Source organism: Macrobrachium rosenbergii, chromosome 25 (genome assembly GCF_040412425.1).
Source record: "Macrobrachium rosenbergii isolate ZJJX-2024 chromosome 25, ASM4041242v1, whole genome shotgun sequence".
In the NCBI taxonomy this organism is placed as follows: domain Eukaryota; kingdom Metazoa; phylum Arthropoda; class Malacostraca; order Decapoda; family Palaemonidae; genus Macrobrachium; species Macrobrachium rosenbergii.
The window spans coordinates 19,487,103-19,508,316 of NC_089765.1; the positions used below are offsets into that span (position 1 = coordinate 19,487,103).

Below are 21,214 nucleotides of genomic sequence, written 5' to 3' on the forward strand. Positions count from 1 at the left end.
ATTCAACAGTGGAACTAATAAAAAGTTGATCAACAACCAAAAAGCCATTGAATTTAACGAAACATTTACACTGTGTGTATGTGTGTATGTATATTTCAACAGCAGCAATGATAATTAGCTTATTTTAAGATACATCACGATTTTTTTTAAAGACGTGATCTCGTATGCATCAAACTCAAACGTTTTCGCTCAGGAAATGTTAAGTCATTTCCCACATATTTTTTGGGAGTTACTCAAACGATTCCACGCCTGCCAGCCTTGCATTATTTATACCATTATTCATTTCCTTCTTTTGTTTGGATCTTTTCCGCCCAGATGAACAAAAGAGAATCGTGCAAGTTGAAGCATGATCGAGGCTTCGCTTGTATAGGTCTGTTTATTTAATTTTTGCCCACGGACGCCATATTTCACTAAGTGGTTGGGATTCAAGCCAGAACTTTCCCCTACAAGATAACATATGCGTGGTCTATGTAAATGCAAATTAAAAAAAAAATAATTAAAACGAACTTACATTGAGTTGTCCGCACTGGACTTATAAGACCTTGAAATTATATTCATTAATGTCTAAGTGTGAAATTAATAAGATTTACGTATATTTAAAGACGTTCTCCATAATATTTAATATATAAAGCTAATATATCAAATATAAAGTTTTTACCGTAATGAAATCGGACAATATATAAAACGATTATATCATCAATATAATAAAGAAGTTTCTGGAATTTCGTGGACTCGTCACATACGTATGCAGTTGCCATTACGCCATACTGACAATTATTTAATACAATAACACAAAATGAATCTATATACGAAATATTCATTACAGTGAAATTTCGCGAGCACGAATAACATTACGTCACTTCTGCTACCACTTTTGTTTGATATAAACGAGCACGAATAACATTACGTCACTTCTGCTACCACTTTTGTTTGATATAAACGACAATTTATAGACATTAAATCAGTTACTGGCTACTAGTGTAGAGTTACGTCGCACGAAGTGAAAAGTTGCCAAAGAGCAAAATGCTGCCTTTATATTTTCATTCTAACGATTTAAAAGTTATAATTGAGCTTAAAGTTATAATTGAGTTATAAATTTTTCCCAGTAGACAGAGAATGAAGGAAAAATTAGATTAAGAAAAGGTCTTAATTCTTCACTCAATAACTATCTCTCTCTCTCTCTCTCTCTCTCTCTCTCTCTCTCTGGGGTTTCCTTATCTAATGCCACGAATACGAGGTTTTCGAATTCGTCTGATGTGAGTCGAATGATTTGCGTAATTTGTGCTTTTCCTGGTTTGGAGAAGATGGGATTGTTTTAATTAATGATAATGATAATAATCATGCTTATTATTATGAAAGGAAGTTGACAGTCGATAACAGAAGGTCTTTCGTAGGCTATACTCTCCTATGAAATGACGCACAGGCCTAGATGTTCTACTGCAGTTAGTTACACCTACTAGACCTATCTTTTACCTAGAGTGGCTTCTTACTTTGAAACAAAGGTTTTACTACATTTATTGGATCTGCTTCTCTTCATCCTCTTTGTTTCTAATCCGTTTGCATTTCTTTTTCATAAATGGAGTAATAATATAGGATCAATAATCGTCATCTTTCATCTGTGTTCATCGTAGTCCGGTTAGTGCATCTCTGCGTCACTGACAATTTTCAAATGATGAACTGAAACCTGTCTAAGGTTAACAAGCAAAAATAGCAGTCTGAGAGAGAGAGAGACAGAGAGAGATGATAAGATTGACTCGTTACACACACGAAGAGGGTGCGAGGTGGTGAAACAAAGACTATAAGCTGTGCATCATAAATCATTGGTCTCTTCCAAGAACAGAGAGAGAGAGAGAGAGGGAGAATAATAAATGAAAAAGAATAATTTCACTGAAACGCAACGTCAATCTCTTCAAAAATTGATTGCTGCTCGAATTGGGAAACCGGTTTCTTAACCAATGGTGACTGAATGAATCAAAATGAGAGAGAGAGAGAGAGAGAGAGAGAGAGAGAGAGAGAGAGAGAGAGAGAGAGAGAGAGAGAGAGAGAGCGTTGCACAGCACAAGCGTGGGGCTAACTGATACGTATTTGTGTTTCCTACTGCAAAACGTTTGCGTCTCGCTGTCGCTGCCTATAAGTGGTCCCTGAGCTGAACAGGACGCCACAGTTAGTAACAGAGCTACACGCTCGTGCAGTCAGATACATGCACTTAACCAGCCATATTTAAGACATCTCCAAACTGCAGGAACTGTCCAGGTACGGTTTGTCAACGTTGGAGCTCAGTACTCGCCCGTGGAATTGAGTTTACAATTTCTTTGGACTATCTATCTTCGACAAATTTCTAGTGCAAGTTTGAGACTGTGAAGTGTTTCTTCTCATGAAGTTTTAGCTGAAAGAAGCGGAAATTTGTTCTGCAAGTTTAAGTGTTTTTTTTTTTGGGGGGGGGCGGAATTTAATTGGAAATACAACCGACATTTCACTGAATTCTACGAAATACAGTGTGAAATGTGAAGCACTCTTAAGGAATATTGTTTAGCATTCATTAGAAAAAGCGTCTTATATTTGAATACAAGCTATGTTTGGTGTTCGGATTTATGATATAAACGCTCCGTGCTTAACTTCAGGAACACTCAGAATTGTTGTAATTTCAAGCATCAAAGAACAAATAATTTTTCCCCCTCTCTTTTAGTGATTTACAATTGTAAACTCCTGTGTAAATATGCAAGTGATCGTATTCAGTTAGCTACCAGTTTCACATAAAAAGAAAAGAATAGCTAGTAGTCTCATAGCCGTGATAGCAATTAGGCCTATCGGAAGCACTTCTGATCAAACTGAGCTTTTTGACAATTACGTTGAATGCACTTTCTATACTTTTCAAGTATATAAAGCATGAAATATAAAGTCACAATTTCAAGACACAAAACTTACAATCTTCCTCTTTCTCTCTTTACAGATACCTGCACCACTGTTCCGTCCTCACAGAAGTTTCCTTGGTCTATCGTGTAATCTAGGGGTGTTCCCTAGAAGTCACATCAACCTTGGTCTTCGCTGCAACTGGATAGGGTCATTCCCTAATTAGTGATACCAGTGTTCGTAGTTGGTTAAAGTAAAGTCATTTCCAATCGCTGCTGTGCCCTAGTTCTCTCCAGTAGTTTCTTTTGCTGAACAGTGTTGCCTTTGAGATTGGCTCTCTCTGGTAATGCCACAACAGCTAATGTTTCCCAGCTAACCCAAGATATTATTTTCATGTTTCCGTAGATACAAAATTCAACTTGTAATTAACTCTTACTCTTAGTACTGCATGTCCAGTTTTAAATCATATTCTGAGGTTTATTTCCTTATGAATATTTTTCTGGACATTTTTCAGTAGAGAAAATTACTCTATACTGTGAACAGAGACAGCATTCCTTTGCGTTTTCCCTCCCCCAAGATTTCCTTGCACAGTGCAGCAATTTCAAAAATAATTCAAAATCATTTAAGTAAGTACGTGCATAAGTACCCTCCGTGAGCTATCTCCTAAACCCCCGGCTCCTCAACAAGGTTACTCTCCCATAAGAATGGTAGTTCCGTACTCCACCGGTTACCTCGTCAGGTCACTTGTTCGTGTACCTGGGAGTGGCAACGATCGCCAAGCTGACCCCGTCATGCTTGACCTCTCAAACGTCTCCCCACTGGCTGCAACAGTGCCTGTGTCTAGGACAGTGCCCAGTGCGCTGTCTAGAACCAATCAGGTGACGCCGCCGCCGCCGTCACCGCCTTCTGGAAAGCTTACCAGCAACGCACCTTTGCTCTCTGAAGCTTCTTCTGCCGCTGCTGCTGGTGCCAGCCCTGTGAATGCGAGCAGTCTGAAGAGGGAACGCGAGGAAGGTCACCAATACCAATCATCGACTCCTGCTGCCAAGGTTCCCCGGAAGGACAGCATTTCGTCTGGGAGGCCCGAAGCGCCGTCCCAATTAGGCGCACCAGTGAGCCACCCAAGGAGAGAGGTTCTGCACCCCACAGCGCAGAGACAGGAACATCTTCCGCTTCAGGTAGTCCAGGTAGCGATTGCTTTGCCCGTGGTCGTGCCGCAGCAGGCTCAGTCGACGGCAGGGAGCAACAGGCCACAGCATCGAGTAGTTCTTGCATGCAATGGCGTTCGGATCGTGACAGCTGAACCCTCCAGTACCTACCAGGCGACAGCACCACCCTCGCCAGTGTCAGACGGATGCTCTACTGAAGTTCTCCTCGAGGAAGTCAACAACTTGAAGAGAGAAAACGAGGAATTAAACGAGCGTCTGAAGAAGTTCCAGAACATTTTTAGGAACAAGGACACCCTGAGGTATCTTGCAAATAGGATACTGCAGGCTAACTGAAAAGAAATGTTACTATTTATCCTAGAGCTAATTCCTATGTGTATCACAGGGATCATTTCAGCAATTCACCGGATTCACAATAAAATTAAAACCGTTAAAATCACATGTTTACTTTCCATTTTCCTCAACTGCAAGAGTCTAACAAATGAAAAAAAAGGTTGGAAGATAACTTAAATATCTTAAAAGCCTTTAAATTACTACATTTAAACAATGAAAGATTTTTGTGGCTTAATATCTAAAGTACTTATGAGAGCAAGTACAATTCATTTCTTGGTTTTTGGCTAATTTTCTTTGTATTAAAATAATTAATATTCACTAGCAAAGGCTATAAAATCATAGTATTTCTCGAAGTCGAAAAGCAGAGATGAAATAAAATAGTAAAGAAGGATGAACAAATAAAACATGAACAAAGGAAAATATAAACAATAAGCAGTGATATAAAAAATGGTTAATTTACTCTAAGGTTCTAATTGTTTTTCAAAAGCTGAAGAAGAAGATACAAGTGGGTTATATATAATGGGCAATAGAGATAAAATCTTTCCACACAGCTCAAAAGGTTAAAACATAATGACAGGTTCAGGAGAGTACAAATCTTACCGTGAAAACCAGAGTAAAAATTGTTTTTGGGGTGGGAGGGTGATGGTGGTCACTGCCACATTCATACTTTAACTTCCAAAACATCCACACTTCGCTTCTATAAAGGAGAGTGGCCTCAACAGTGCCTTCATTCATTACAACAAGGGCTTCTAAAGACACTCACAGTTTCCTACCTATTTTTTTTAGTATGTCCTGTTTGATCTGTTCCTTGACTCACCTCTCTCTCTCTCTCTCTCTCTCTCTCTCTCTCTCTCTCTCTCTCTCTCTCTCTCTCTATCCTATTACAGCTATGCTCAGAACTGATGCTACGTGACTGCATAGGGTTTCGTTCGAAATTCACTAACTGGCAACTAACATGCTCCATATTTATTCATTGTTTCAATGCAAAAACACGATTATTGCATATACAATAAGGCCTTAATATATCTCATAAGAGTGAAAGCTGTCATATATTTCAAAACTGTAAGAAAATTTCACGTGTAGCCAGATTTCGGAAAAACAGTTACGAAACATTTTCAAAACTTTCGTTCACCCATCGCCGATGCATTTGACAAAAAAAAAAAGTCATCATCAAACCTCAGTTCAAATGTTAAATAAAAAAAAATTGTTGTAACATTAATATTACTTCCAATGCAAGCATAAAATTTGAAATAGCGTTATCTGATTGTTTTTGCGTCACAACGCTGAAAAATTGAAAATAAATAAATACAAAAGTAGAATGCGTTCACTGATATCAACAGGTGAGCGGCGACTATGAGCCACCTGGTGTAACATAGGTCTACAATGGGTAGCGACAATGAAGCTATCTTGAAACCATTTATTTTATATTTCTTAGAGGAATGTTTAGATTTTCATAAGAATCAAATTATTTAGGTTATATTTCTTAACCATTTCAAAAGTTATGGCTCCCTGGCAAGTATTCGCCTATGCAATTATTCTTTTGTTAAAGCCAAGATTTGTTCCTAGGCATAGGTGTGTTAGATTACTTTACACTTAGCTTTCACATCTCTATATTAACAATTTCTGGCCAGAAAGCATATGCAGTTATCTGCACATTCTTGCGCTTCGAGTTACCTTATGAATGCATAAATTATACACCAAAAGCGAGCAGAAGGACTTTTAAGAAAATAATATTTTAAGCCATTTAAAAAGCAAGTGTTCCATAGGACTTGACATGATATTTCGATTAAGAACCATCTTCTCCATGTAATTAAAATCATCATCATCCTTTATTCCTCAAAGAACAGGTAATCTCTACAAATAAATCCTTCAGTAACAGAGATTACATCTCAGAAGGCTTGAATTATTTTTTTAGGCCTATAAATCATTTTGCAAAGTATACAGGCAGCCTGAACACAGCCTAAATTCCCTAAAACTTCAACATCCAAAGAAAACTCGTTGTAATTCATATTCCTATTTTGAAAATGTTGTTATGACTGTTGAGCTTATTAAGTCTGCTGTTATAATGCTGCAGAGGTCGTTACGCTGACCAGCCCAAGGAGCATGTTAAGCGCGCTGTCATTGGCTGCGCCGCTAACATTATCACACCGTGGTTTGAGCTAAGCAATGTAAAAGAAAAAAAATCTTTTCAAATCACACAGATTACGAATCATACCAAAGTATAAAAGGGATCATGTTTTTATAACTATAAGGGAAATAGTGCTAGCTGTGAATTCGCAAACTTGTCGACATTTTTGACATTAGAAATAAAAAAAAAAAAGTTTAACACTGCTTAACAACGTTACGTTGATTCTGGACGATACAAAAAGAATCATGTCGAGTCAGATTTGAGCATATCTGTACCATTCGACACATTTAGTCTCCCGTCTCTCATTCTAACAGTCATTGTTTCCTATATCTGGTATCCATTTACACTCATAATTTTATTCTAGTATATATTAATTCTCAACTTTCTCCTCTTGCAGCCATTTTCATAACCATTTCACTAGTACGTGCGGGTTTTCTCCACCAGCGCCAGTCAATACTGACTCATCTGCAAACATCAGTTTCTTATCTCACAACTTTGCACTTCATCTATTGGCCTCATTTTCGTAGACTGCTGGCATCACTTCATCCATCCATATGTATATATATATACACATGTATATGTATGTATATATATATATATATATATATATATATATATATATATATATATATATATATATATATATATATATCAAGCAGGCACAGAAACATAGTGCAGCCTTGTCCCAGACCTATTTTCACACCAAACATGTCACTCGTTGCGACGCCAACTCTAACAAGTAAAAAATGTGCTGAAGTTCCGAAGTTCTGTACAACGATATAATGCTGTGTGAAACTCTCAGCAACGGCCCATGAAACTCAGCCGCGGCCCATGAAACTTTCACCCACGGCCCGGTGGTGGCCTGTGTTATTGACACCTATATCGGTGCTAGACGCACGATCATGGCTAACTTTAACCTTAAACAATATAAAAACTAATGAGGCTAGACGGCTGCAATTTGGTAAGTTTGATGATTGGAGGGTGGATGATCAACATACCAACTTGCAGCCCTCTAGCCTCAGTAGTTTTTAAGATATGAAGGCGGATAGAAAAAAGTGCGGACGGACAGACAAATAGCCATCTCAATAGTTTTCTTTCACAGAAAACTAAAAATCAATCAATCAATCAGAAACCTTTATTAGACCAAGAGATTGCTCCATAAACAAACCTATTCATTTTACGTCATATTTCAGCGTCGATAACATATATTCTTTACGACGCCAAATCTAAAAATCAATCACCCATTAGATCTTGCTTTTGTCGTCACGAAGTCACCCGGAGACTAAGATATTGGATCCCAGGCTCGGCCTGACACCGATCGCTAGTCAGACTTGACTGACTACATCAAAAGTGTTCCCAAACTCGCCTAAGTTCGCCAGCGTTTCAGGACGAGTGTCCCCTGGTCTCTAGTTCTTCAGTTCTTTTAAAACTATTAACTATTTTGAACATGTAATGATTCCTCGTATATATAAATATAATATAATACATGTATGTAATCAACCAACCAATATGGAAAACAAGCGTTGATGCTCAATGGGAAAAACAAATAAACGTGGTGGAAAATTTTTAGGAGCTTTTTTTTTGCATAGTCTAAAAGGAATAAGAAGGCTGCAAGGATGAAAATTCTAGGTAATCGACTAACGAAAGCTAACTAGAAGCATAACAGAATGCTCTGACGTGGTTTGGTCATGGAGAAAGAAAGGAAGACGAAAGTAGCAATTAGATAAGGTACAAGAGGTGTTGGAAAGGTATTATAGGCCTAAGCACACAAACGCCCACTCAAAGCTAGAATAAAAAAGAAAAATATATTATGTACATAACTTTCAAACCGGTCTACGAAGAGGCATGTTATATCACAACACTGCTGCCTGGAATTCGCCGGCACTTTCTCTCTAAAGAAGACAAAGAAGAAGAAGAAGAGGAGCAAGTTGATGCAGCCTGATTGGACCGGTAAGCAGTCTGACAGAGTCATCATTCAAGATACAACGGCTTATTTCTCCTGGAAAGTGAACTAGAGAGAGAGAGAGAGAGAGAGGCGGGGAGAGTTCAGCAGTTCACAGTTACAGTGTTGTGTAAATGGTGCCGTTCCAAAGTAGTATCCGTACTACTACTATTAGTACTACAAATATTTTTCCCATTCACTCCGAATTATTAGAAACTGCAATATTCTGAACAAACATTTTGACGGTACTGGAAAGTCGCCTAAGGAACTCTCAAAGACGTGACGACTAATAAGTGTATATGGGGTAAGGATAAAATAGATTCCTTAATTATTTCTGTTGTTACGAATAACTATATAGAGAAATACCATCGACGTGATTCCACACGAAAATCGTATAATTCATTCACTCAATTGCAGTTACAGATAGCAGGACAAAATATAAGAAACTGATGCAATATCAGTTATTTCAGATCAAAATTATAGTCCATTTGTCTTGAAGAAACTTTGGATTAAATCGAAACGGAAAAACAGCACAAGCCATAAAAAATAAGTCAAATTTCTATTGCATGGTCACAAAGAACAGTTTCGCAGAGCACTGGGTAAACCTCGTGTCTATGAGTCCATGGGTGATTCGCCAAAGGGAAATGACTCCTCGCCATTAAGTGGACCCTAGAAATCATACTGAAATTTAATAATGGATTTGGGTTGGTCGTGAGTAAGCGTTGTTTTCGTTCACGCGTGACTTCCGGTCAGTATTAGCGGAAAAACCAGTGCAATAATTATTGTTTTCTTCGAGCGTAACGTTGTCAGCGGAATACGAACTATAGTTTTATGTTACAACGAAAATCAGTAATAGAAATTCGGTTAAATGAGTTTCCGTCATTACTTGAATTGCCATTAATCTGCTCAGTTATTGAACTTTCAACTTATAGTTCATATCAGTATTTTAAGCTCAGAAATAAATAATAAAAGATTACTGACCTATCACTATTCTTCTGTATATATCACGTAAAATGTTTTTCTCCAGAAGTTCCCGTATCCTGGGCATTAAGACCAGCTTAATCTAGCAGAAGAAGAAGAATTATTGATGCTGAACGCTATCCTAAAGTTTATTTTCTTGATTAAGCCTCGCCAAAGACTTTCATTTGATTATTATCGAGTTATTACTACATAAGGTTGAAAATAGCGAACTCTTAGGCTAACTGTACGGTCAATACCACCTCAGGAACTGGTTAGCCAAGTGGCAGGTGCCGCATTGAGACCGTTATTTCCACTGGCTTCACATTCAAACAGATACTGCGAGGATATTTTTCTTTATTTCATAATTAGAGTCAAAAACGCTCTTCCCATCTACTCACGATACATTTGGACCTCTTTGCCCTCTTCCGTACTTCCCATAACCATTAATCCGTATTATTTTAAAGGAATTAAGAAGGCTGGCGTGGACTTCTAGACTCACCAACCGGACGAGAAGAGTGAGTGGTGACTTCCCAAACATTTCAACAGCGGAAAAAATCAACTCCTTTACAACTATCTCTCTAGAATGAGGGTTAATCGAAAACTTTTGCCCATAAAGACTCATTACTTCCTTCAATATGCAGGTGAGTAGTTGTTATTGTACGATTTTAAGGAAAGATATTTGGGTAAAACGTGGGGATTTCATAATATAAAGGGATTAAAAAATTGTCTCAGTCCGAAGCCAATGTGAATAAACAGCTTTGTTATCTAACGCAGATAATGCCACTGCCTAATATTACTATTGTACATACCATTTTTTTTATAAAATAATCTAAAATGAAACACCGACGATGACATGTGAAATCGTGAAGTTCGTTAATGATTTTCATATATACACAGAATGCTATTTAGGGGATCTCTTCTTTCTATATTTCTCTTTACCTCCTCCTACTTCTTCCTAATGAACACCACATTCTTTGGAAGCCTAACTTCAAGTCCATGGCCCCTGTGGGCTTGTTTTATATGAATTGGTTTCATCTTCTGAATAATAATAATAATTATTAGGGATGTGAGTGATAAAGCTAGGCCTAGTATCACGCCATGTAGACGCAGGGGTAGCCTGTCTATCATATGATTTACGCCTGGGGCAAAATATATATATAAATAATTGTAATTTCAAATGTAAATAAAATGTGGAATAGATAATACCTGCAAAGAATACTTTGCTGATTGGTGATAAGAAAGTGAAAATACACCTTGGTGAGAGTTTGAAAGAAGTTTCATGGCAGGGTGAAATTGAAAAAAGAGCAGAGTTAAAGTTGAGAGCAAATGGAATTAAGAGTTCCTCGAAAATCGTTTGATATAAACACGCCAAATAGAAGAATGAAAGAGTTTAGACTCATATCGTTATCTACAAGTAATTTTAATTGAGCAGGAAATCCTATAAGAGAATACGTTATTGGGGAAAATTGCCGTTCGTACCACCCGGCAGGATACAGCTTCCTGCAACGTGGCAAGAAGCACTCATGTCTCCGACTAATAGTACGAGTGACGTTTATTGTTATCTGCAGTTTTGCTGTGAATGTTCGTGTTTCAATGCACTTTCTTATTTTATCCACGCTGCCGCCATACTAGAGCACGTATAGGCCTATAATTGTTTGCATAACTTCCCAGTTTTAAGAAACTTATGGAAATTTTTTCGATCTAGGATTGAGTTGATGTAGACATAAGATAGGAACGTCCCTCAGATGATAATTTCAGCTCGTTCGTTTTAAGATTAAGTCAGCCTCGTTCTAGCACGGGCTCTTGCCCTTGGAAAGCCAGTAAGATCATTCTTTTTAACTATGTTGTTCCTCATTTAGCTCGCTTGCAGTAACCTTTGCTGCTTCTCTCTATCTTAATATCACTGTTTTCCGTAGGGGGACAGTGCTATCAGTGTACCTCACGCGGTGTACTGTAGGCATTACATAAGGTTCTTTGCAGCGTCCCTTCGGCCCCTAGCTGTAACCCCATTCATTCCTTTTACTGTACCTCCGTTCATATTATCTTCCGTCCATCTTAATTTCCGCCCTCTCTTAATTATTTGGCCGGGTATTCACTTCATTGTTAGATCTTATACAGCGCTACTTGTAGGCCGTTGTGAGCCTAAACCATAATAAAAAAAAATAAAGAAATATATTTCCATGTGATACAATCATTCCGTTATAGGCCTAGGAAGTAGGCTTCACGGTCCATTTCATAAAAAAAAACTGAAACAACCTCTAGGTTCTTATTTTAACTTATTCGCTAATATTGTATGCGAATAGACATTCTTTAATAAGCAATATCACTTTCCCCTTTCAGCGCTGAATGACCTCGTAGCCTAGAGTCCAGGCGCTTGACATTGGCCTAACCTCTACATTCCAATTCCTCAACATCACTGTTTTCCTGATGTTGATTATGCAATATCCATAATGAGTAGGTGGAGCATTGAGTTGCAGCAGTCTGAGTCGAAGGTTGCAATGCCGTGCGCGCCACGCTATGGCAGCCATGCTGCCGCACGTGGCTTTTAATTGCTGGTATCTTTGTTTTAAGCGAGGCCGTTCACGCCGGGTTGCGATGCTATGCTACCGATGTCTGCGACATAGCGTTCATAGCCTGCAAGATGTTCCCGCCTCATGGCTTAAACCTAAATATACTGTAACTATATTAACGTGAGAGTATAAAGTAAAATTTTACTTCCAGTAGTGCATGTCAAGTTTTATTATTATTATTATTGTTATTATTATTATTATTGTTGTTATTATTATTATTATTATTATTATTATTATTAAACGGGAGCACTTTTAAATGGGAGAAGCAAATGTCCAAAGAATGTAAAGGATTTCATAGATTAATATGTAAATTAACTTTAAATATAGCAGTAAGATGAACAGATTAACAACATTATTATTATTATTATTATTATTATTATTATTATTATTATTATTATTATTAAGCATGAGCAGTTTCAAATGGGAGAAGCAAATGTCCAAAGAATATAAATGATTTCATAGATTAATATATAAAGTAACTTTTAACATAGCAGAAAAGATGAACAGATTAACAACAGATACTGACATACTTGCATGAATTCTTCGCAAACATTCACAGCTTTTGGTGTGGACACACGCATAGCGAATATAGCTAGCATGGCTCCGTAGCATAGCATAGCGTAGCGCGCTTAGCATCGCATCCAGTGTGAGACGACCTTTTACATGATGGCGGTTTGCTTATTTAAGGAGGAAAGCGGGATATTTGTGACTGCTGTTACGCTACTCTTTGCACTAGGTCTAAGACTAATACCGAATCGACCTGATGGTCTATCACAGAATATGAATTAGCGAGCACTGACCTACGGCAATCTAGTTCTGGCTCTTTGATTTAGTTATTTCTAAACTATGAATGTTGAATGATTGACTGAATATAGAATTTAGGCCAAAATCTAAGCACTGGGACCAATGAGGTCGTTTCAGCGCTGAAAACCTCAAAGCAGTTACACTATGAATCAGTTGTTAAGGGAGGGCGGAAATAAGATGGAAGAAAGAGAATATGAAAGGACGTACAGTAAAATGAACGGAAGGGGTTGCAGCTAGGGGCCGAAGGCACACCGCAAAGAACCTTAAGTAATGCCTACAGTGCACCGCATGAAAACTATGAATGTTGTTATGCTGCAAATGTTAGTCATCATCTTGTGCTTTAGGTTACGTTCTAAGAATCTCCTTCCTGTCAATTCTGGGAATGTGACCTTTATAAAAGTGGAAATGGAATATCAAATTTAGGCCAAGGGTCAAGCCCTGGGACCTATGAGGTCATTCAGCGCTGAAAGGAAACTGAGAGTAAAACGTTTTTAAAGTTATGCCAGGGGAGAAGGTGGAAAGTTAGATGGAAGAAAGAGAATATGAACGGAGGTACAGTAAAAGGAATGAAAGGGGTTGCAGCTAGGGGCTAGATGGACGCTGCAAAGAACCTTAAGAAATGCCTACAGTGCACCGCGTGAGGTGCACTAATAGGATTATAGTTGCTAAAAATAGTACATTTTTATCCAGTAATTACTGAAAAATAACTGTAATCAGTTGGGGAGATTTAACACAAGCGGCTGATTATTCAGACAATAAAATCAAAGAAAAGTAACAACCAACCAAATAGATGTCCGGATGTCATCTGTCGTTCTAACCACGTATATTACAGGAAAGGTTTATATTTCCACGAATTAGTACAAACGAATAGTTACGGATATGACATAACACTAAAAAGTTTAGCCACTTGCGTGGAAAACGTTATACCTAGAATGTTTTATCAAGCCACTGCCTCATTCATGCTAAATTGGTGAATCGTGGATGAACCACAGATTGAATGAGATACTAGGCCTAGGATGCTTGAAAAGACTAGTTGGTTAATTGAGGAGAGAAGACTGGGTATTTTGGCACTAATTGTGACAGAGGTGAAAGGGCAGTGTATGCAGGTACGGGAAGGGCAAAGAAAGATTATGAATGGAGTAACTAAAAGGTGTAGGATAAGAAAGAGTTAGTACTTTAGTGTCAGGAAGACTCAGGAGAAGAGTGAAAAAGTACAATTGTACTAGCTTATTTAAGTGTAACAAGGGAAAAATTTGCACTGATGGATGCATTTGTTGAGAAATTAAGGATAATGGCAGTGAATGAGAATGTTCCGAATCTGTGATAGACTAGGTTTGGAGAACGTGAAATGTTGGTTGTGCTGAGTGATTTAAATGTCAAGTTAGGTGAATGAAAACTGATGTAATTTTTGGTTCCTTGAGTAAATGAATGGAGAAATAGTCTTACGGAAACGCTTTACAATGTTATCATGTGAAGAAATACAGGTTTACTGATAGAGAAAAAAAAAAATAACAAGAAAGGTCCTTAGCTGAAATATATTTTGCTTTCACAAATCATGTCAGCAAAATTTGACGCCACGTACTAATATCCCATGTATTATTCCCAGGCTCAGCCTTCATGACAATGGTTCTGCCCCTCATTGTACGACAAAAGGGAGTACCTGCCCAGGGCATTGGCGTCGTGTTTACAGTATTGCCAATTGTAGGTCTCTTTGTCAACAGCCTAGCAGGTACCTTAGCGGACTACTTCAGAGCCCACAAAATCATCTTTCTTGCCACTATTGCGTCTATAACCTATGGCTTTACATCCATTTATTATCTGTCAAACATACCCGGCTCTGAGATGAGTTATCTAAGCATCCTGGCCACAAGGGGAAACAATTCACAAACGACAGAAACGGCGGCTGAAACTGGCGAATTCCCCGACAAGACGCGGAGAGAGACGCACCTACCTCACATCCCGAGTTTTCTAGGTCATGACGTAACGGAAAACAAAGAGCTGTTTATTCCTAGAATAGCGCCCGAGCTGGCGACTGAAAAAGAGCTGGTGAGATTCCTTAGCCTAAACACAACAAATGAAGAAGGAGACGACGAAGGGGATGGTGAAGACAACTCAAGAGATTTCGATTTTTCCAACCTGGTTAGACTCCCGCAATTCTGGTTGATATTCCTGAGCGTCATGGCGGCTCATATTGGTCTAAACCTCTCCATCATGATGGCTGATTCAGTCTGTTTCCAGTTGTTGGGTAAGTACATAAATGTTACCCCACCATTTCTCTGAAAATAGACTTACATAGAAAGTTAGTAAATTCTTATTAAAGTCTAGCACGGCTAGACAAATTGCTTTCATTTATAGGTTACATTTCAAAGGCCTAGCAATTAAACCACTTAAGATTACTGCAGGTGATTTAACTTTTTCTTGAAATACGTCTTCCACTAACCACATTAGATACAAATGACTCGAGTTGAAGTAAAAAATATCTAAGATGGATATAAATTAGATCAACTTAGTCTAAGCAAGCAGCTGATCGGGTCTAAATGTATTATGCATTCGACTCTCCGTATCCTGAAAACATCCCAGACTCGGAAGGACACAAGTACGGCCAACAGCGCCTTTGGGGAGCCTTAGGTATGGGCTCGATGGCGATAGTCGTCGGCGCCATTGTGGACAAATACTCCGAACATCTCCCCAAGCCAGACTATTTTCCCGCCGTGGTCGTCGCCGGCGTCTTTCTGACCTTAGACTTCCTGGTGGTCGCAAGGATGGACATCCCTTATGCTAAGGATATCAAAGTTAGGATACGGGACGTGGGGAGTGTCCTGCGAAGGCCTCAGGTCATTCTCTTCCTTGTGAGTATCTCCTGGATGCCAATTTAGATGTATAGCCTACTAGTATTGCACCAGCCCCGCTTTTTTCGCCATGCCCCTAATTTAGGTTGGCTTATTAAAGCTACGGATTATTTGGGTGCGGGAAACTTAAGTAGATTATTTTCAAGAAAATTCTGTAGTTAGTTTTCACGACATGGCGTCCCGCTTTTTTCGGAGGGGAGGTCCCGTACTCGGTTACATCTCGGGAAAATGCCTCCCGGATACTCGAGAGGATGAGTCTAAACGTTGGTTGTTCAAGGTGGTTTTTTTATTTGTTCTTCTGTGTCTGCATTCTGTTATACTCTTTCTTTGTAAAATATTTTTTAGGATTATTTAAGTTTAGCTTAGTCATATGACCTCGAATTTACACACACACATCTGTAGAGATTAAAGAAAAATAATTTTGTTCATATTCCTTGGTTTTTTTTTTTACTATAATACCTGTATGAAATACAATATTTCTATACTGAACTGTTTGCCTGTCTCAACAATTTGTAGGAAAATAATCGCAGTTTTTATTTATTTATATTTGACCACATTATCTTTGCTAAACAGAAATAAATGCAATGGGTCTATGTCTACATACTTATCGAAAACCATAACTCCACTCACGTGCATTGGTGATGATTTCGTTATAAAATTAAAGGAAGAACTATGTCAAAATGGTACGGAATTATGGGAATCCAGGTAAAAAAAAAAAGGTAACAGGAAAAAAGTTACAGAAAAAGTCACAGGAAAAAAGTCACAATAATCTTTCCTAGATAGTGACTCCCAAGAGTTTTTACCCGGTATGCATCCACCTTTGCGGCGTGTTCAGTACAAGGCCGTTGCGGATTTCCGTATAAACATAAACAAAACTGTAAATATCATAAAGATAATGACCCCCAAGAAATACCGTGAATGTTTTCCTTGTGACTTCACTACCGCCACCATTAATTAATGTGACTATTTTTCTGTGACTTTTCCTGTGACCAATTATAGTACGCCCCCCTGGTGTAGAATTATAATAGTATTAGGTTGGCTAGTTACTTACGAAAGGTGTTTTCTCCATCAGGTAGCCATTTACGTCATCAGCACTTCTCTGGGAATGCTCTGGGTGTTCAAAATGCTGATGATCGAAGACGTAGCACTGAAATGGAACTCTGATTTCAGACACCTGAAACTCCTCCAGGGGCTTGCGTTGAGCATCGAAACTTTTGGCGGAGAAATTCCTTTCTTCTTCTTCTCCGGTAAGGCGAGAAGGGAGGTGCTGTTGTCGAATTTGGCACAAGACACGGTGCAAAGTTTTCTGTTCCAATATACAATATTTTTTTTCTAATCAAACGTATATTAGAATGTATTCCCAATCGCAAATTTCTAAATATTTATATATCTGATTTGGTGTGAAATATAAACTTGTAACTGAATGCAAAACACAAATTATGAACATGGCCTGTTACAATAGTCATAATATCCCTTCAAGATCTAAATATCGACTTAGCCTACAACTTACGTATGTATGTCATTGTTATCATAACTATTTGTCTGTTCTCACAACTCCAAAACAAACCCAGTCTTCTTCTTCTAGGCGCTATCATCCTGAGTCTAGGCCACACGGTGGTTCTATCCATCTCCATGGCTTCCATGGCTTTTAGGTGCTGTCTGTACTTCTTCGTCAGCAATCCATGGTGGTTCTTGCCCATTGAGCTCCTCAACGGACCTTCCTATGGCCTATTCTATGCAGTCATGGCGTCTTACGCCAGCCACGTGGCGCCTCCAGGGGCGCAGGCCACTCTGCAGGCTATTACCAGAGCAGGATTCTCACTGGGTAAGTTTATCTACTCTCCAGTGATTTATTTACTTATCTTGCTCTTTTCCTTTAGCTCCGAGATTTCATTCGCTTGATATGCAAGCCAAGTAATAAGCTGAATTGTACTTCAAGTGTTGTAGGAAAAATCTTTGTATTATTTGTTCTAGAAATGCAAAAAAGTGTCGTATCAAATATAACAGTAACCATATCAGTTGCTTAATGCTGTCATAACATGTTGACAATTAACTTGAATCACTGAATCTACTTCTTATTATTTTGTAGCCACTGTTGACATTACTAGATTCCATGACAACACCGATCTTTCTATTAACTCCTTTCATTGCAAATTAGTCTCACGTTCTGTTATTTTTATTATAGGTCTATCGACAGCCGGGTGCGTTGGAGGCATTCTCTATATATCTCTCGGAGGAGGCGGCTCCATGTACTTGGTCATGGGACTGTTCGATTTCGCCTTTTGTGTTCTCTACTATTTACTGAACTTCGGAATTAACAGATGCTGTCGAGAGAGTGGTTTAGCTTGTACGTATTCCAGCTGTTTAGTTTCGTGTGTTATTTTATGTAAAAATAAGCATAAATTGAGAGAACGTCACTGTGGTTAGTTTCCATTTTATCTATATCATGATTTATTAATGACATTGCTTTTAGTTATAACAAGCCTAAAGGAAATATGTAAGACCTTACGTTATCATCTGAATCTGATAAGCTGGCGTCTTAAGATATATAACTTTTTTTTCAGTACACAAATACCTTGATCAATTCTTTTATTCGCTGTTCATCATACGTGATTATGTTCCTCATTTCTGTACAACTTACAATGAAAAATCCTTTGTAAAGTATAATTGCTTGTACCTACTGATAATTGCTATTTAATCAGAATTATGTCTTTACAGGTCAATATTCACTGTTGTGATATTAAAGCAATGTGAGTTTACTCTTATTACGAATCAGACAAAAATACCAACAATGTTTGCTGTCACTCTTATCTTTATCATTCGGCTATCATTTGACCGTTGTCGTTTGTACTTGATACAAGTCTAGCTATCAGTTATGACACAAAATTACTTATCTAAAGAATTGCGCCACAGAAATGACCACAATGACACAGCGCCAGTCATCCTGTGGCAGTACCCTATAGTAATAGTACCGTGCTCTTTAAATACACGTCCTATATCTACTAATCACTTTCACCCAACGGTTTCTTTTTTCTCTACCCAAGGGCGCGGAGGATACGAAGTCGCTGACAACAAGCTTTCTGTAGAAATGGAGACACGGATGACTGGTGCAGATGCAACTTCCGACGAGCGAGAAATTTACCGATTGATGTGAACCTTGCTTAGGAGAATGACGCATCGGCCTAGTCAGTTTGTGTAAACAAACCTTTGAGCTTCCTGTCAAATCAAATGTGTTTATCTAGAATGTAAATTTGGATTTGGTTTGAGTGAATAACCCTAAAAGTTGAGCCTATTTAGTATGTGAGCCTTCCAACGGCTCCTATTTACAAAATATACTGTTGTAAAGATGACGTCAAACTTTGTGATCTTATGCCAAATTATAGACCTGGAGTTACACTGTGATTCTGACATTGCACTGCTTAGACGTACGTTGGTAAAATGTCTGAGTGAAAGCTTGTGTAGACGAGTCTATGAACTTCCCGTTGAACTGCATTAGTTTATAGGCCTAACATATAAATTCAGATTTGGTTTGCGTAAATCTTTTAGACTATACTATGTGAGTCTGTTGTATGTGTGAACCTTACAACGGCCCACGTATACATAACATAATGCGTAAAGATGGCGTCATTCTTTGAGAACTCATGCCAAATTATGAAGCAAGTAGTCACTGTGACTGACGTCACATCCTCAGACCTATGTTGGGAACAAGATGTCCGACTGCAACTTCTCGTCGGATTAGTATGTATCCGGTCGAGACTTGTGACCAGTGACCCTTAAACTTTTGTTAAGCCGGATGGGATCATAAATTTTAGTAAGCTGACGGAATGAATGAAACTAACAAAGTTCAGTTGAGTTCGGTGTCAAATGAAATGTGTCATCTTGAAGTAAGATTGTATGAGCAGCGCATGCGTCATATGTTGGGATTCTAACCTGCTGCTAAAGAGAAAAATGAATGGTGCTGTTTTGGCTTATCTACCTGGCGGAAGCTCCTTGGGACGCCGTGTCTAGTACTAGCCCCTCGGGGATCAAAGTATTTATACACCCATTTCTATATTGTGGTCGACAAATTATATTAATAATAGATATGGGTGTCTCTAATACTTTGATTCCCGAGGGGCTAGTACTAAACACGGAGTCCCAAGGAGCTTCCGCCGCGTAGACATCAAGTCAAAGTAGTACGAAATGAAGTTTATGAACCTTCACCCTTACTTATTTTGAGAAACATTACTTACCTGACTTGGCATAAGGAAACTGAGTACTGTACTGTATTTGTACGCTCTAATGTAAAGTATTCCAAGACACGGGCTTATTTTGTCTTACTTAAAAAACTGGTAAACAAGAAATCATATAAGTAACTAAAGTAGGAAACAAATGGAAGCTCTAAGGACGGGTATACCAATTCTCTTCAGTCATCGCTACCGACAATATTCCTTGTTTTACTTGTTTTGCTTACTTCTCTCAGATTTCAGTGCTAGTTGTTACTTTCAGCGCGCACATTCAATTCCAAACTTAGACGCTAACTTGATTGTTCGTTGGCTATTAAAGAGAGAAATATGGTCCATTTTTATTTTTTTTGTTACTTTACCCTTTTTTCAAAGATAATTATCTTTTTTGTTGTTCTCTGTAAAAGAAAACTACTGAGATGGCTATTTGTCTGTTCGTCCGCACTTTTTCTGTCCGCCCTCAGATCTTAAAAACTACTGAGGCTAGAGGGCTGCAGATGGCATGTTTATCATCCACCCGCCAATCATCAAACATACCAAATTGCAGCCCTCTAGGCTCCTCGGCAGTTTTTATTTTATTTAAGGTTAAAGTTAGCCATGATCGTGCGTCTGGCACCACTACAGGTGTCAACAACACAGGCCACCACCGGGCCGTGGGTGAAAGTTTCATGGGCAGTGGCTGAGGGTTTCACGGGCCGTGACTGAGAAATTTCATACAGCATTATAAGCTGCTCAGAAAACTCGATTGCACCGAAGAAACTTCGGCGCATTTTTTACTTGTTTATAATTAAAATGTTTAAATTACTTAAACTTGATTGCAACAAATCATTTGAAAGACCACAGACGGTATTGGCGGATAGTTAATATTTTTCCTGTACTCGAAGAAATGTGTCTATGTAAATATGAGTTCGGGACGGTTAGGCCGTATTATTTTCAGCCGGGCACCTGTTAGGCCACATGAAGTTTAGGCCATAAGACAGTGGTTTTCAACCTTGTGCCCATGGCCCATTTTTGGTATCCCTAAATACTCACGGCCCACTGCCCTTCAGAACTGTGTAATGATGATAATAGAATTATTATTAAAACTCAGGCGGGGGGTGGGAGAAGCCAGTCCACCTTGCTGCCGGTCTCAAGCCCGGATAAATGGGGGAGTGTTGCTGCATGGTCTAGCCAACCAAGTATAAAAACACTGGCAAAAACTAAATAATGAATCTCGAGTCAATGACAGAACGCAATAGGACCAGGGCGTGTCCCGTAAGTGACGCGCTGCAGTATCCCCTGACAGCAGTGAGAAATATGTAAAGGGCACACCAGAAGTCACGACTGCGGCTAAAGAAGTTAGTGAGGAGAAAGGTTTGGAAAAAGAAAGGAAAGATGAGAATTGAAAAT

General features: G+C 38.6%; 2 protein-coding genes across 5 annotated transcripts in view; both read left to right on the plus strand.

Annotated features, from left to right (window-relative positions):
* The first annotated feature begins 2,071 nt into the window (after positions 1–2,071).
* On the plus strand, positions 2,072–4,452 carry LOC136852409 (uncharacterized). 2 transcript variants are annotated; one of them, XM_067127025.1, is made up of 2 exons: positions 2,072–2,253; positions 2,951–4,452. In XM_067127025.1, exon 2 carries the CDS (start codon positions 3,555–3,557, stop codon positions 4,350–4,352), a length of 798 nt encoding a protein of 265 aa, XP_066983126.1. In that variant the 5' UTR covers positions 2,072–2,253; positions 2,951–3,554; the 3' UTR covers positions 4,353–4,452. The 2 variants fall into 2 exon arrangements, with proteins under 2 accessions (XP_066983126.1, XP_066983127.1); XM_067127026.1 differs by lacking the exon at positions 2,072–2,253 and adding an exon at positions 2,319–2,343.
* A 3,960-nt stretch (positions 4,453–8,412) lies between these two features.
* Positions 8,413–21,214, plus strand: part of LOC136852410 (fibronectin type 3 and ankyrin repeat domains protein 1-like) — a 30,285-nt gene continuing 17,483 nt past the window's right edge. The window contains exons 1-8 of one of the 3 annotated variants that reach the window (XM_067127028.1): positions 8,413–8,723; positions 9,844–10,020; positions 14,360–14,998; positions 15,334–15,602; positions 16,675–16,849; positions 17,188–17,427; positions 17,788–17,949; positions 18,647–18,787. In XM_067127028.1, the coding sequence (XP_066983129.1) occupies positions 9,963–10,020; positions 14,360–14,998; positions 15,334–15,602; positions 16,675–16,849; positions 17,188–17,427; positions 17,788–17,949; positions 18,647–18,756 (1,653 nt within the window). In that variant the 5' untranslated portion in view covers positions 8,413–8,723; positions 9,844–9,962 and the 3' untranslated portion in view covers positions 18,757–18,787. Of the gene's footprint in view, positions 8,724–9,843; positions 10,021–14,359; positions 14,999–15,333; positions 15,603–16,674; positions 16,850–17,187; positions 17,428–17,787; positions 17,950–18,646; positions 20,157–21,214 lie in introns of those variants that run through there. The other 2 variants (XM_067127027.1, XM_067127029.1) reach the window with 2 other exon arrangements.